Source organism: Sardina pilchardus, chromosome 10, assembly GCF_963854185.1.
Source record: "Sardina pilchardus chromosome 10, fSarPil1.1, whole genome shotgun sequence".
NCBI lineage: Eukaryota > Metazoa > Chordata > Actinopteri > Clupeiformes > Clupeidae > Sardina > Sardina pilchardus.
In genome coordinates this window covers 10331226-10347316 of record NC_085003.1, presented here as the reverse complement: position 1 = coordinate 10347316, position 16091 = coordinate 10331226, and the positions used below count along the sequence as shown (strand labels likewise).

General features: G+C 45.1%; 1 protein-coding gene across 1 annotated transcript; it reads left to right on the top strand.

Annotated features, from left to right (window-relative positions):
* The first annotated feature begins 382 nt into the window (after positions 1-382).
* On the top strand, positions 383-14278 carry n4bp1 (nedd4 binding protein 1). The gene is made up of 7 exons (XM_062547345.1): positions 383-874; positions 2789-4398; positions 9294-9424; positions 10798-10894; positions 11693-11800; positions 12010-12111; positions 12394-14278. Exons 1-7 carry the CDS (start codon positions 593-595, stop codon positions 12707-12709), a joined length of 2646 nt encoding a protein of 881 aa, XP_062403329.1. The 5' UTR covers positions 383-592; the 3' UTR covers positions 12710-14278.
* Positions 14279-16091: the final 1813 nt, after the last annotated feature.

The following is a 16091-nucleotide window of genomic DNA, read 5'->3' as shown; positions in this document are numbered from 1 at the left end:
TGGGTCCAAGATTAGCATAGACTAGAAGCTCAAGGCCGCATGATAGGCTAGTGCTAGTCCATGGCACGTGAAAAAACAAACAGAAGTTCAACAAGAAGAAAACCTTTTTTAAAGAATTATTCACCATCATGTGCCATGTTCCACCATAACCAGCAGAGGGCAGCTGGTTCTGGCAGGTTATGGTTTCTGGAGATGATTCATTCATGGTAGTATAGGATTCATATCTGTTTCATGAGAATATTTCATATTTATTTTGCAAAAGAATATTCAGTATTCTGAAAGTACACCGAAAAGCATAGTAGTATGTCTGGGCCCGAGCTAAAAGCCCGTGTCGGGTAGTGATGACGTCACTGGAACTTCCCGGTAGCGAAAATGCTGTCATTCGGGGGAGCCAGCTATATGGAAGTTGTTGTTGCTGAGCTTTAAATCGATGATGTGAAGCGTTGTGAGGACTTAATGAAGACACATAAAGGATAATCATGATGGGGGAAGCTATTCACTCTTTAGATTTCATAATGAGATACTCTTCAGTCTTCATAGACTAAATTTTGTCTCCAATAACATTATATCAACAACGCGGCCCCTCAACGGCATGAAGCGAATCACCGAGCTAACTTGTTCAGAGCCTCCGGGAAACACAGTGTCTCCTCCCGTTAACAGGCAACACCAAGAGTCGTTGACTGTAGACGAGTTCACCGTACCCGAAGAAAAACAGGCTGAACTAAAGTGCGCAAAGTCCAGAGTGGAGCAGGTTTTCCGTGTAGATTTTACCATTATAGGACTCCTTGATCATACGGGAGCTCACGGAAGTCAAGCATCAAGGCAAATTTGGTTGAAGCTAATGGGAAAGAGAGAAAATGTTCTGAAGGCGAAGGTAAAGTGGACCTTTGTAACAGAGTAACTTATACTTGTGTTTCTTTTCATTTGGATTTATTCAGTGTTATTAATTAACTACAGTTTCTGTCAGTAAAAACTTATTAAAGTTGCTAACAAAGTGGATGGCGAAATGGCTAGCTGGCTGGGTCTAGGTGGCTAACGTTAGCTACTTTTTTATTAGCAGGCTTTGAGACGGCCCGTCGATGTTAGGATGGCCTAAATAACGTTAGATAACGGACGTTAGTTGGTTAGTTAACTTTAACTTGCTAGACCTAGCTAGCACAGGTAATCCGTAGTTTTACTCTATCATTATCTGACATTCTGGCGTGGGTAACCTGTCTGGGCAATTAGATATCGAGTAGTGTGTGGTCGTTGTCAAAATGAAAAATACATATAATAATAATTAACGGTAATTCTAGGCAAATGTACTTTTGCTGGTACCGTAAGAGAATCTAGCCAATGGCAAGTTGTAATCTTGAAGTATAGAAAGTAACATCATACGTGGACATGAACTTAACTAGCTACCGTTAAAATAAATTTGAGCAAGTTTTTAAAGGGAACAAGTTGCTAAATCAGTTGCTGAACAGCTGACGTTTCAGACAGGCTTATGTTAGCTGTCAGTACAAAAATGATTCTGTCTGCTACGTTATTGACATGTGGTGTTGACATTCTCATCCTTTCGGTATCAGTTGCGCAGTTACTCCTGTTACTTTAGCCATTTAGTCATTGGTTCGCATAACGTTACACCCTTGACATTTCTCCCTTTTCCCGTTCACTGACCGAGGGGAAAACACCCATTTGTATGCAAGCAAATCTGACCTGCCCCCCATCTTGAGATGTTTATGCTTGCACGTGTGTAAAGCGTGCTTGTTTACTTTAGCATGAGTACATCTGTCAGGCGGAAATCGTCATCGACGGTGCCAGTAAAACTGGAATCTCCAGTAGTCCCTTCTGGGCAGGACAGGAATGGAAACCCCAATAAACCCAAAACCGGCTACTCTGCCAGGTCGTTCCCCTTACTCACTGCAAATCTTGAGTAAAAACCAAGATTAAGACTAGTTCAGGTCTTGGTCAGAGCAATTCATTTATTGAGGACAAGACCTCGATAGTGATAGAATGTGACCACCAAGAGCAAGATCATGTATTTTTATAACCCTGTCGTAAATAGTTTGACATCGTTTTTCTACAACAGCTGTTTTGGGGGGGGGGGCTTGTGTCATCATAAAGCCAGCAGCCTTATATGTTACATTGACACATGCATTGCAACACACATGTGGACACATGCACACATGTGAACACTGTTCTCAGATGTACTGTTGTGTCATCTAGTGAAATCAAGGAGATAGTGGGCCTGAATGAGGTTTCTTAATCAATAACGTTGTCAATCCATCAATAGTTTTAGACCTTGAGAATCTTTTCTTTTTCGGAGTGTGAAATATAGTGTGTATTACGAAATTGATATTTACAGTAACAGAAAGTATTAATTAGTCTGGCAATCACCATTCTAAGTTCAATCTTTTAAAATTGAATATTAGCCTGCGGAGTCTGCGCTTTATTTCTACTGCACCAGAGGCGTGATCAATGGGCATAGTTCAATGACTCTGTACGCTTTTGGATAGTCCTTCAATCAATCAGACCAACGATCCGGGTGTGCATTTTGGATAAGCTAGTTTGTGATGGGACCCAGCAAACATGGACAGGAAACAGGAGAGATAGATGTGCAGGTTTCCAACCTGAGCTGCAGGGCGAAATCCAAATCCCCAGCAGATCAGGCAGCCTAAGCAGCCTAAGTATTAATAGTAATTATTTAAAAAGTGTTCTTCTGTAATGTATAAAATTGTGCTGATTACAGATAGCCTATTGCTTAAAGTACAGTGTTGCTGATGTTATTGTCCTTGTGCTGTGTTGGCAGGAGTATGTGAAGGGTCTGTGTGCCCCAGAGCTGCAAAAGGAGGAGCGCTACCCAGTGGACATGCACTGCATCTTCGCCGGGGCCCGCGGCCTCTTCCTGGAGCGGTTGCTGCGTGACACCAGTGCCGAGGTGGTCCTGCTGGAGCCCGGCCGCCTGAGAGTGCAGGGCCGGGCCGAGGCGGTCGTCATGGCCCAGAGCCGCGTGCAGCAGTTTGTGGCGCTCTTCCACGAGAAGCGCAGCCTGCCCGGGGAGCGCGAGCCGTCCGTCAAGCGAGCCTTCAAGACCTTCGTGGAGGAGCGCACGGACAAGTACGCCATGGAGCTGCTGGTGCTGCCCAGCGCCCTGAAGGAGGAGCTGCTGGGGCTGGCGCAGAGCCCCACGCTCGCCTCCCCGGTCGGGGGAGGCCCGGCGCTGGCAGCCGCTGCAGCCGAGCCGGAGCAGGACCGCTCCCAGGCCAGCACTCCCATCACTGAGCTGTCCCACCACATCCAGGACGCCAGCTTTGAGGACAGGGTCGTGGGGGCAGAGGCGGTGGGCGGGCAGCTGACCAACGGGAGGCCCACACACAAGCGGCGGTCGTCGGAGAGCGAGCAGCGCAACACCAAGCGGCAGTACTCGCTCGAGAGGAGGGAGGAGGAGCTGGCCGCGGAGAGGGAGACTGAGAAGCAAGCTCAGGGTCTGAGGCAGCGGGAGGCAAGCCAGACGCGTGCCAAAACGCCAGTGGCCAAAGTGGCCGCCACGGTGCTGCTGGACCCTTGCGAGAGCACGCCGGACGAGACGGTGAGCCCCGAGACCAACCTGCGCTGCCTCGTCAACTTCTTCCGCACCATGGGCTACGAGCAGGACGTGGTGGAGCGCGTCGTCAGGGAGACGGGCCAGACGGAGGACACCTTCCTTCTGCTGGAGCGCATCGTCGAAGAGACCCAGCGTGACAAGACCCACCAGCAGGGGGCGGCCTCACGCACCTCACGCACCCCTGACCCCTCGTCGTCGTCATCTTCGTCGTCATCTTCCTCCTCCTCTTCCTCGTCCACCACGTTGTCTTGTGTGTCCAGAGACAAGGACAGAATGTTAGTCAGACCCATGCCAGACATCAAGGCCAAAGAGAATATTCGGCCCACTGGTGGTAATATGCTTGGGCAGCAAGGGGCGGCGCTAAAGAAGAGTGGTGCCGCAGCGCAGAACGATGTGTACGAGGTCATCTGCATAGACGACGACAGTGATGGAATTATGGAGACGACCCAAGGGCCTAAGGCCAGGACAATAGCCCGCTTCGACCTCTCCTCCGAGCCCAAGTTGGACTACCTCTCTCGGGGAGGCGTGCAAACCATGGGGCCCATGCGGGTGGAAAGCGTGACTGCTCTGCGGAGCTCCTCGCAGTGCCCGCCACTCGTGCCCGACACACGGCCTAGCTGCTCCTACCAGACGATTGCCGGGCGAATGCCCCCGGTCCGTGCGGAGCCCTCTGCTTCCTCGAAATCTGCCCCGCTTACAGGGGTGTCTCGCTTCCAGCAGTCTCTTCGGACTCCTTACCGATTGGTGCTGCAAGATGAACCAGGCCGGTCAGACCTTCGGCATGTGATCATAGATGGCAGTAACGTGGCCATGTCGTAAGTTTCACCCTTCTGCAGACTAACTTTACCCATCTTCTACAGGATTTCGTTTAACATGTGCTTACATTGTAGCAAGCACTGATGCAATTAAATAGCATACCGTAATATCCCAACTATTAGCCGCAGCTTATACATTGATTTTGCTAAATTTCTTCAGCTATGAGGTTAATGTACAGGGGCAGTTAATATGGTAGTCCAAATCACTCCAAGGTCCATGCACAGCCTGATTAGGTTCAGGTAGATTGCAGGAACATATTTAGATAGCAATAAAAAAGATCGCTCTACTGTTAACTTTATTCAATTTTATTCATAGCGAACTTGTTTCTCATGCAGCGTCCTCAGGTTCGCTCAGGTATGGTCTGAGCTCACAGGTGTCTCTTAATTACTTTCTAGTAACATGACCAGTTGTTCTTAAAGGAGAATTCCGGTGTGATATTGACTTAAAGTGTGTTGAAATATGATACCGAGTGTGAGCGATTGTCTCAGAGCTGATCTTGACCCGTCAGCTGTTCTCCGAAACCCGGCGGTAGCTCAGTAGTAAACCAGGTTTTTAACGTTTGTGCCTCGGGCATCGAACTGCCGTGCAAATAAATCACTGTTTTACACCATTAATGAGGCTCAAAGTAGCTCCACACTTTATTGGTAGACTTCTGAGGGCCCTGACATTTAAAACGAGACATCGAGAACTTTGAAAAAGCACTGGTTGTTTACTTACATGACTGTTTATTCAGGCAGTCACTTTCGAAAGTTTACCGGTCGCAGCCATCTTGAATTTAGTCACGTGACTGATTCATGACTAGTGCACGCATAGACATAGCGATTACGTGAACCAGTTTACTATTTGCTGAGCTACCGCCGGGTTTCGGAGAACAGCTGACAGGTCGAGATCAGCTCTGAGACAATCGCTCACACTCGGTATCATATTTCAACACACTTTAAGTCAATATCACACCGGAATTCTCCTTTAAAGTACATTTTTGAATGCCAATATTCCCCTAAACAGACAATTAAATACGTAGTCCACATCCTCAAATATATCTACGCAATATATACATAATCATCATCAAATATAGACATAGTTATCAACATCAAAGTTTTGTAGAGCATTAAGTCCCAGGTATGATCAATTTGTCCACAATCTTACAGAAACAGGCCTTACAATGAAGCTAATAGACAATACCCTATTATTTGCAATACACTCATTTACAGGAAACCGCTTAAGTCCTGTGATTCGTTCATACCAGAGGGTTCAAGTGTAGACACAGTTTATTCATCCAAAAGGCTTCTCCTCCTAAGAGCTGTTTATGTTACCACCTCGAGGGTTTGGCAATACCCTCTCAATGCCAATATACCTAAGGGAGGCAACAGGACCATGATTCTTCTCTGTATAATATCTGGCAATGGTATAGTCAAGATTGCTGTTTCTGATGGCTACCTTATCTTCTGCTACTCTCAGTTTGAGATTGTGTTTTGTCTGCCCAGTGCCCACCAACATACATAAGGCCACAAGGGCATATCGGCGCATAAATTACATGGGTAGATAGAGACATTTTATAAATTCTTTGATTTTGTACTTTCGACTGTGGCTGATATGGTATTAATATGTTTTTTCTTCTTCTTTTAACTTGCATAAAATACTGTCCTGTGGCTAAATACATAGTGCGGCTAATACACAGGAAATGACTGTAAGCGATGTAAATGGAGGTTATTCTCTGAGGCATTTATATTTGCAGTCAATGATGAATGCAAACTATAGCAGTGTAGCCTTCTCGAAGTTTATATCTGTTATACCTGTGCACTGTATGGGTGCACATCCGTCCGTGTTAAAGTCGTGTGGTTTTTCATAAGTGAGCTCAGGTGCAGCGCGTGGGTTGCACTCTTAGTAGTGAGTCTAGGGACTCTTCGCTCAACGTTCACTTACACGCTTGTTTCTCTCAGAGAGCCCCGACACTCCGGTGTCTCTCGTCCCCTTTCTGTTTCGTTCTGCACTCGTCTTCCCCTCGCCCCCTCCTTGAACCCTGCGTCACCCCCTCACCTCGCCACAAGGTGTTTTTCCTCTCTTGCTAAGCCCTTTGTCACCGGCCTTCCAGGAACCAAGAGCAAACTCTCCAGGTACTCAAGCCACCAAACCAAAGAGTGCAGGTACTGAACTGAGCCTGCCGTGGCAAAAGTACTCAGAATGGGAACTCTGCAGCTCCTGGTCTGTGTCATTTGAAGTCAACTTCATCAGTTCTGGGAACTTGAACTGGCCTTATCTCAACTGTCTGTTGTCTCATTTTTATAGACATGTCAACACATATTGTTGTTACAGAATTTTGTAATGTCATGTGTATCACAGCCTTGAGAATGACAGTGTTGTTGCACATCATATCATAGAAAGAGATAAGAATGGTAAAGTGTTGTCCTTCAAATATTCAAGGCTATAACTCAGATTTGCCAGCTTAGAACATAGTTGTCAAATGAGCTCAAGATTTCTCTCTCTTCTTTCTCTCTGTCTCTCTCTCTCTGTGTGTGTCCATCACGCCTGAGACACTGGAAGTGCTCATTCCATAGTAGTAGGAATGCACCGATATGTCGGCCTTGTGGACTGATATGCATTATATTGCATCAATTTTGCTTTAGGTAAATATTGTGCTGTGAATTTCTGAAAGACTAAAAATGGTTGTTGTTCTTCATCAATAGTTTGGTATCGAGTTGAAGGTAAAATTATCAACAAAAACAAAGACAAAAATATCAGTATCGCCATTGGTTATTAGCCAAATATTTATTTTATACATTGGTAGTGATATTAGCCCAGAATTTCACAATCAGTGCATCCCTACAAACTAGTCACTGATTCAGTTATAGCTGAGGCATTGGACAAGGACGTGACTGGAGTTAGTAAAAAAATGAAGTTACACAGAAGCACAGGCAGGGAGTTTTGAGTTCATCTCAAGTGGGTGTAGAAGGTGACAGGTGAAGTTCCAACAGAATGGACTGTCAGAGTGAACTCCAGATGTTCTACCTGAAACACAAACAGTAGAGCAAACAGTGATGAGACTACTGTGAGTGACTGCGCTACTTCATCGAGTGATTGATTGATTGGATGAATGGCTGATAGATCATAGTGCCAAGTTAGCAAGACAATGGCTGACAATGACTTGTGGTCCTGCTGATTGAATAAAGGTGCCAGAAATATGCAAAGCTGATATGAATTGACAATGCTGAGGCTATGTGAGTTGTTGAAGCCAGTGATTGGGGTAAGGGAATATGCAAGCTGCGTAATCAAAGATGTCATCAATGAGGGCAACAATAGCTGAATTGAGGCGGCCGTGGCTACACTGATGTGACGCATTGCTTCTTATCTTAGCTCCTACCCACCCAGGCTGCACAGGGTCACTGCTCAGGACCACAAACGCGTCACACTTGTTGTGCGCCATACAAAGGCTGTGGCATGTTTGCGCCTTCGGGCGTATGTGTGAAGAGATGTGCGTGCAGTCTGCAGAGAGGAGTGTGTTTGCATATTGCAGTCAAACTTTTCAAGTTCATGTGAAGTTCTCGTGTCAGTGTGCCAGACAAAGGTGAATCTCAAAAGACTTGACAAGGGGGAGTTCTATACTATTTTTTTCCAGGAATATATTTAGGGTCTTTTTTTTGCATATTACCTATTTACATTTCCAGACTGGGGTTATTTTACTATCAACGTCAGTGGCGGTGGATTTAGTAACACTTCCTGTTTGAAATCACTTTCTCTCTCACCAGGGGGAAGTTCCAAAGCCCTTCTCTCACCACACTCTCTATGGTCTGCTATGTGGTGTTACTGTTGTTGTTGTTGTCCGACAGTTGCTGTCCTGGTTTTTATGTGGGTCTCTGGCTTTCAATCATCTAAAACAGGTTGGCTAAATAAATCATCTAAGCCAGCTTGCGTGCTGAAGCTGATGTTTGAAAAGGCAGCTTAAATTCTTCTCTCATAAACACATAGATCCTTCATGCTAATTGACCTGTCAAAAGTAGAGAGTTTGTATTCAGCAGAGAGGTCAGGCCTGCTGGTACTTTTCCTCTGAGCCTCACATTGACCCTATCTGTCCATCTTGGCAACAGTGTGTTTATCAACTCGGATGTGCTGGATTTCCTGTTGATAGGGCCGGGAGCGCATGTGCGAAGAGGGGATTTTTCTGCAGGCCTGCCCCTCTCTGCGCAGATTGTGTTGACAGACGTATGGTGCAGACGTACGAGACGAGTTCGACTCGCTGTGAGTGACGCCTTAAGGTCACGATTTTAGGTCATGCTGGTAGAGCCACCACAGCTGTGTTGGACTCCACCAGAGGTCTGTCCCATGCTTCTGCTGAATCCCACCGAGCTTCAGTTTGCATGCATTTGCATTTTAGGCGTAGGCATTTACGTCACAAGTCAAAAACCCTGCGGAAGATTTGAGGGCCCACCATGTCTGAACAAATTCGCCTATGCTCCAGCAGTTGACTTCCAAAAGCCACTGATGTGATTTCTGAATGAATGAATGTATGAATTAATGAAATTAATTTGACTCTGTTTGATTAGAACAGAGGATCGCTACTCTAAGTGAGTCCAACATTACTGAAGTGAACACTTGTTTCTTCTGTAGTCACAGTAGAAGCATGTCCTGTTGTGCCACTATGACTATGGCTGATGTGAAAGTGTGTTAAGTTCAAGCTAGAGAAGCACTGGAGGATTATTATATATAAAAAAAAAACCCAAGTAGTTCTGCTTGAAGCTTGAAGTAGTTACTTGAAACACATCATATACACTCATATGAAGTTGCAGGGAATTCAACTCCTGTTTGATTTTGAGTTTAGTTGAAGTTACACTTGAAGTGTACAGTTGAATTAATATGCATTGAGACATTTCATGACTGATCCAACCTGTTTCCTCTGCAGCCATGGCAACCACCGCATCTTCTCCTGTCGTGGCATAGCCATTGCCGTGGAGCACTTCTGGAGGAGAGGGCACCGAGAGATCACTGTCTTTGTACCCCAGTGGAGGCAGAAAAGAGACCCCAACATTACAGGTGAGCCCTAGGCTGGGTGAACCCTGCCTGACCTGCTGGCGAATTTGGATTTCGCCCGGCAGCTCAGGCTGGAAACCTGCACATCTATCTCCCCTGCTTCCTGTCCACAACCTCTGGCTCCAATCACAAACTAGCTTATCCAAAAGATGCACCAGATCGTTGGTCTGATTGGTTGAAGGACTATCCAAGCGTACAGTCATTTGAACGATGCCCATTGATCATGCCTCTTGTGCAGTAGAAATAAAGCGCAGACTTCCCATACTAATGTTCAATCTTAAAAGATTGAGCTTAGTAATGGTTATAGCTAGACTAAGTGAGCCCCTGAACCAGCTGGGACATAGGGATGTGTGGGCGTATTCCTGTGGTGCTGAAATGTGTTCCTAACCGTGGAATCCAAAATAAGACTTAGGATCTAGAACATAGTGAAGACAAAAAGAGAGAAGCAGAGGACATGAATATAAACATTTTGTTGACATAGCTTTGATATATGTGGGGGAAAAAATCCAGCCCTAATTATCAGATGGTAATCCATCCTAAAACAGCTCTGAATCAGTTTGGTCTTTGATTCTCTGACACCCTCTGCATTAGAGCTCTCTCTACATATCTTAATCTCCTTGGAAAATATTTGGTCATACAGGTCCAACTACAGTTTGTTGACTGACTGCAGACTAGAAGACTAGAATAACAAGATAAGGGAAAGAATGTCTATGACAGGAATGCATGGTTTGTGTGTTGAGGTGAAGGACAGTCTTTGAGAAGAGCCCATTGTGCAGTATATGTCCTTGAACCATATTAGGCTAATCATTTATAAGAAGCAACTGGAATCTATTGTAAATTCTTGAAATCAATCATCTTTATCTCATTGCGTCTAGCTATTTAATTTTTAGATGATCAGTGGTTCAATTACGCGGTCGACGACTAGCTCCCATGGTTTTGAAGATACAGTGGAAAAGTCATGAGTGGTTAAAGTAGGCACAAAAGTATGTGGGTTGTGACGCACAAAGGACTAGGTGTGTAGCACACAGTGCAAAGTAGCAGTCTCTTGGCTGCATCGCTGTCGTATTGCAGGATTTAGGAGCGGCTGATGGTGGCACCTGTTCTCCAGTAAAGCTCTGAGTCAGAGAGGAAAACTTTGGCTTCAGAAAGAACCTTATCATATATTTCTTGCGGCCGCTCTCTAACTCACTGTTAAGATCAGCTGATTAGTGAAATTGTCTTCGTAAAGTGCACAGATAGTAGAACCAATATATTGGAGGATTTTGATTTTCTCAAGCTGAAGTTTTCCAACTCTGCTGCGAGTACATGTTCTAATATGCCTCTCTCTCTCTCTCTCTCTCTCTCTCTCTCTCTCTCTCTCTCTTTCTCTCTCTCAGAACAACACTTCCTGAACCAGCTGGAGGACCTGAGGCTTCTGTCCTTCACCCCCTCCCGAGAAGTGTGTGGGCAGCGCATCTCGTCCCACGATGACCGGTATGGCCCACGGCTGGCATCAGCTCATCACACCAGATCAGGCATACTCAACCTCAAATCATATAAAAGCCATAAAACCAGATTACTCGACTGCTAATTACACAAGAAAATATCAGGCATACTCAACCTCAACTCACATCAAACCAGATCAGGTATATTCAACCCCAAATCACATCAAATCAGATTAGGCAGTCACCCTGAAAATCACATCAAACCAGATCATCCATACTCACCTTGAAATTCACAGTAAACCAGAGCAGGCATACACACCCTCAAAATCACATCAAACTAGATCAGGCATACACACCCTCAAAATCACATCAAACTAGATCAGGCATACTCAACTTCCAATCACAGAAGATCAGATGGGGCCCATGTCACATACGATAAGATAAGACATACCTCTCCCGAAATCACATGAGCCCAGGTCAGGTGTACTTTTATCATGCATGGCTTTGTCTTCATCTTCACCCTGTCTTTGACTTTGTATGGGATGTGTCTGCTAAGTGAATAAATGTCTTCAAACACATACCGGTAGACTAAACACACTTATCATACGGATTTCTTGCGGTCTCAGAGGCAAACTCGGTTGTCACATTCCAGCTGTATGATTCACCACTACTATGGAGTCACACAATCTGACAGTGTCAGAGTGCACATGCCACACTGACGCCTCTGTAGCGCCCTCTTGATGTCATTTGTTTGATTTGGCCTCTGAAAAAGGAACTGAGCTGGATGTGAAGTGAAGATCTCCACTCTGTGCGTGTCCACCACAGACTAACCTCCGTGCCATTTCAGGTTCCTCCTCCATCTGGCAGAGAAGACGGACGGGGTCATCGTCACCAACGACAACCTGCGGGACTTTGTGAGCACCTCAGAGGCATGGCGGAGAATCATTCAGGACCGGTGAGTGAAAGCCACCAGAACATGTTTCATCACATTCAGCTGGTCAATCACAGAGTTCAGAACACCATGGACAATAACAACCAGTAAGGTTCTGTGTGTTAATGCTCCACATGGCTAGTGAAGTGACCCATGGTGTGTATTGTTAGCATTGTCAGTATAGATGAAATTGACTGAAAGATGTGTTCATTTGAATGTGACTGCTTCAACAGGCTCCTGCCTTTCACCTTTGTGGAGGACCACTTCATGATCCCAGATGACCCTTTAGGGAAACATGGTCCCCATGTGGATATTTTCTTACGCAAAGACAGCAGGTGTGTTTATGTCAAGACTAGCCACATGGACAACTCAGAACTTTTTCCTTTTTTAGCCCTCACTTTTCACCTTTTTGAAATCCCATGAAGTTGTTTCAAGGTCATTGGTAATACCCACCTCTGGTGGTCTAGTGTCTCTAGTGTCTCTATACTAAAAGAACATGTTAGTTGACCCGTGCATCATCATGTCAACAGTGGTAACATCTTTCCTATAATACATTTCTCTCTGTCTTTGTTTTTCTGTCTCCTTTCTGTGCCTCTCTCTGCCACTCTCTCCTCAAGACCCAGGCCAGCCAGCCGTCCCCAGCAGCGTTCTGACTTCTGTCCCACGCCGGCGGGTCACATGCAACAGTCCAGCCCCCCGCAGCCTCGCCACGCATCTCACTGGCCCCACTCGGGGGCGCCCGGCTGGAACCCGCCGGCGCGGTCCTCGCCCTCCACCTCGCCCCCTCCGCAGCGCTCGGCCTCGGAGACGTCGGAGCTCAAGAAGCAGCTGTACGACATCTTCCCCGACCAGAAGCCCAACATCGACCGCATCCTCAGCGACCACCCTTACATGCGCGACCTGAACGCGCTGTCCGGTCTCCTGCTGGGATGAGATGATCTCCTGGACGAGCGCCTTAAAAATCGCTCGTGAAGCACACACTCACACACACTGGTGTACGTGGACTTGCATACATACTCACCAACACGCTAATCCCTTTTGTTCTTGTAGAGAAGAGCTTAAAGTTTTTATGCTTGCAGAAAAAAATCCAGTTTACGTTTTGTTTTTTTTAGGTTCAGGGTTAAAATATCAGAGGAGTAGAGCCCCAGGGTGCCATCTTTGTTGTGAACGTCTTGCTTTTCTGTCTTTATTCAGTTCACAATCTGCATTCACAAAGCACCGTGACCACCTCAAGCACAATGTACACCCACTGCACCCTGGCTCAGACACATTTATGGTGAACTCAAAACAAAACAAACCAACACAACTAAACCCTTCTGAATGTTGCTGATCTGCACAGTCCAAGTGGCATATGTCTTGTGCTGTACATATTTGTTATATAACTTTATGTGCCCAGACAGGTTTTTTTTTTTTTGGTCATGGTCAAACTGGCTTTGCTGTATGGATATTTGGGTCCTGTGTTCCCTTTGTAATGTATAGTTCCTTTTCAGTGGGTCTTTGTATATATGTCAACCAAGTGACTTGTTGGGCTGTTGAGCTATACTTTCAATTTATTGCAGCACACAATGGGATCTTTTTCTCCCAATTATGTTGAGTAGCTAAAAGGAGTGGTAATCAGTGAATTATCATGGTGCACCACGGGAAATGTAACACTTTTGTACCCCATTCTATATGTATATAGTCATATACTATATAGAACATAAACATTACTACATCATCAGTATTCTGTTATTTAAAGTTCTGTGTATGGGTTGGATGCTCCTTTTCCTATCTCTGATGACTGATCTGTTCTAGAGACTTCCTCGACATCCCAGTAGGCTTTCATAAACAGTCACCATGTCCGTTGGGCCTGAAAATTTCCCCATGTTACTTAATAAGCTGGCCTGATGTACCAAACCTGTTGTGCAATGCACCTTGCTCTCAAGCCAAGCAATAGCAATGTGAACACCATGTGACCACAAACTCTGGCCTGAACAAATTTCAGTCTGCTTATTTTGCCACCACCAGAGGGAGTGCTTGAACCACACTTTTCCCTCCCACCTGCATTCTGATCTTCACTCTGTGAGCTTTATTGGCCCCACACTCAGTTGAAATCTGGATCCTCTGTGGTGTATATTTGTGTAGAAATGTCAGAAATGGAGATGTGTTCTAGTCTGTCAGTGTGTGTGCGCACACAGTCTCACTCATACTGGCAACATCTAAACGGCTTTCTTGGCTCTCACGTCCTCTGTGCTCAGTGCCCCTTACTTTGTCTTCAGCAGGAAATGGTGATTTGTGGACCTTTTGTGATGGTTGTGTCATTTATGCCCCGTGCATGATATGGACGGGGTATGCGGTCACCTCTGTGGGCATCTCACAGGTTGGCTGCAGAGGTTTAGGCCAGCTGCCCTGCACTGGCTGAGTGGTGAATAAAGGCCTTGTGTTTGAAATGAAGACCAAAAGTCAGCGTTGTCATCTGTTTCATATGACCCCCCTTTAGGTTTGTTCTTTTTGCTGGGTCGTTGGAGCTTGGAGACGAGGCTGAATGCTCCATATGGTATAACAAATCTCCAATAGGATTTAACAGCTAGTGAGAGTTACCAAGACTAACATATTTTGGTAAAACAATTCCATTCCAATTCAATCTGTAAAGAGAGCTGCTTAGAAAGCCTATGATGGGGAAAGGAAAGTTACAACGTCTCAAAGTTAAGAAAATCACTTGGAATAGAGCACTGTCTGTAGGGGGCGACATAAAGCCTCAACATCTCTCCACGTTGGCTGACCTTGGTCCGCTCCAAACAGGCCGATCGCAGTGACTTGCAAAAGACCCCCAATCAAAGCCACTGCCACTTCCCAAAAAGCGGCAGGGGTTTCGTAATCCAATTAGAGCATGGCGTGGTGCAGTGACATAACTTGTAACTTTCATTTCACGGCCGCAGCACTGTCCAACTCTATCAATGGGAATATCTATTTACACTGCCATTACAGAATATTGCTATACAGTGATATCCGGTCTATTGATGGACTGATCTCCATTGTTGTGTTTTGCAGATAACTACAACACCATTCCTGAGAGATCTTTTCACATAGTTTGAAAAAAAAATGCAACCATTAGGTCCATTTTTCAATTAAACAAATTATGGCTATGGCTATGGCTATGGCTATGGTTATTTAGCAGACGCCTTTGTCCAAAGCGACATACAAATAAATAACAATACAAATTAAATTAACAGTGAACAATTACAAACTAGGGAGAATAGTAATATTATCAGTAAAACAATAATTTTAAGCACTAACCTAATGAGAAATAAAACAGTGAAATGAGAATAGCAATCAAATAAGTCACTCAGTTAATTATATATAATAATAATAACTAAAGCATGGTATGGCTAAATTTAAGGACAATAGCAAAATAAATTTCAAATTCTATCAATAGACAAATTATAACAAAACAATACATTATACAAACCATAACACATCACAAACTCAAAGGACTAAGTGCATATTAAATAAATATGCCTTAAGACCCCTCTTAAAAGATCCAAAGCTGTTGCTGGAACGGAGAGCACTGGGCAACTCATTCCACCAACACGGAACCACTGAAGAATAGGATCTACAATTTGACCTAGCATGTATGGTTGGTCGACATAACAGACGCTCCTCAGAAGATCGCAATGGGCGGTTGGGAATGTACATCGTGATTAAAGAACTGAAGTAGCTGGGAGCAGATCCAGTCAGTGTCCTATAGGCCAGAGTGAGAGATTTAAATTTAATTCTGGCTACTATAGGGAGCCAGTGGAGAGTAACTAGGAGAGGGGTTACATGTGTCCTCTTTGGCTGATTGAAGACCAGTCGTGCTGCAGCATTCTGAATCAACTGTAGTGGTCTTAATACACAAGCAGGTAGGCCAGCTAACAGAGAATTACAGTAGTCCAGCTTGGAGATAACCATTGCCTGTACAAGAAGCTGAGTGGAATCTTGTGTCAGATAAGGTCTGATCTTCCTAATGTTGTACAGGGTATACCGACATGACTTTGCAATTGAGGCAACATGCTCAGAGAAAGTAAGTTGGTCATCAATTATGACACCCAAGTTACGTGCCGATCTGGTTGGAGTCAGTGAGGATGAATCAAGCTGGATATTGATCTGTTGGGGAATAGCTGTTTTTGCTGGAAACACCAAGAGCTCAGTTTTGGAAAGATTAAGCTGAAGGTGCTGATCCTTCATCCAGATTGAAATGTCCTTCAGGCATGCAGAGATCCGATGGGAAACACTAGAGTCCTCAGGTGGGAAGGATAGGAAAAGTTGAGTGTCGTCCGCATAGCAATGATATTCA

What these genes read in the sequence shown, in the direction of transcription:
- n4bp1 (XM_062547345.1), top strand. Translation starts at nt 593, where the DNA reads ATGAAGCGAATCACCGAGCTAACTTGTTCAGAGCCTCCGGGAAACACA. An exon ending in GGCAGTAACGTGGCCATGTC is followed by an intron (nt 4,399 to 9,293) that starts GTAAGTTTCACC and finishes TTTCCTCTGCAG; the next exon opens with CCATGGCAACCACCGCATCT. An exon ending in TTCTTACGCAAAGACAGCAG is followed by an intron (nt 12,112 to 12,393) that starts GTGTGTTTATGT and finishes TCTCTCCTCAAG; the next exon opens with ACCCAGGCCAGCCAGCCGTC.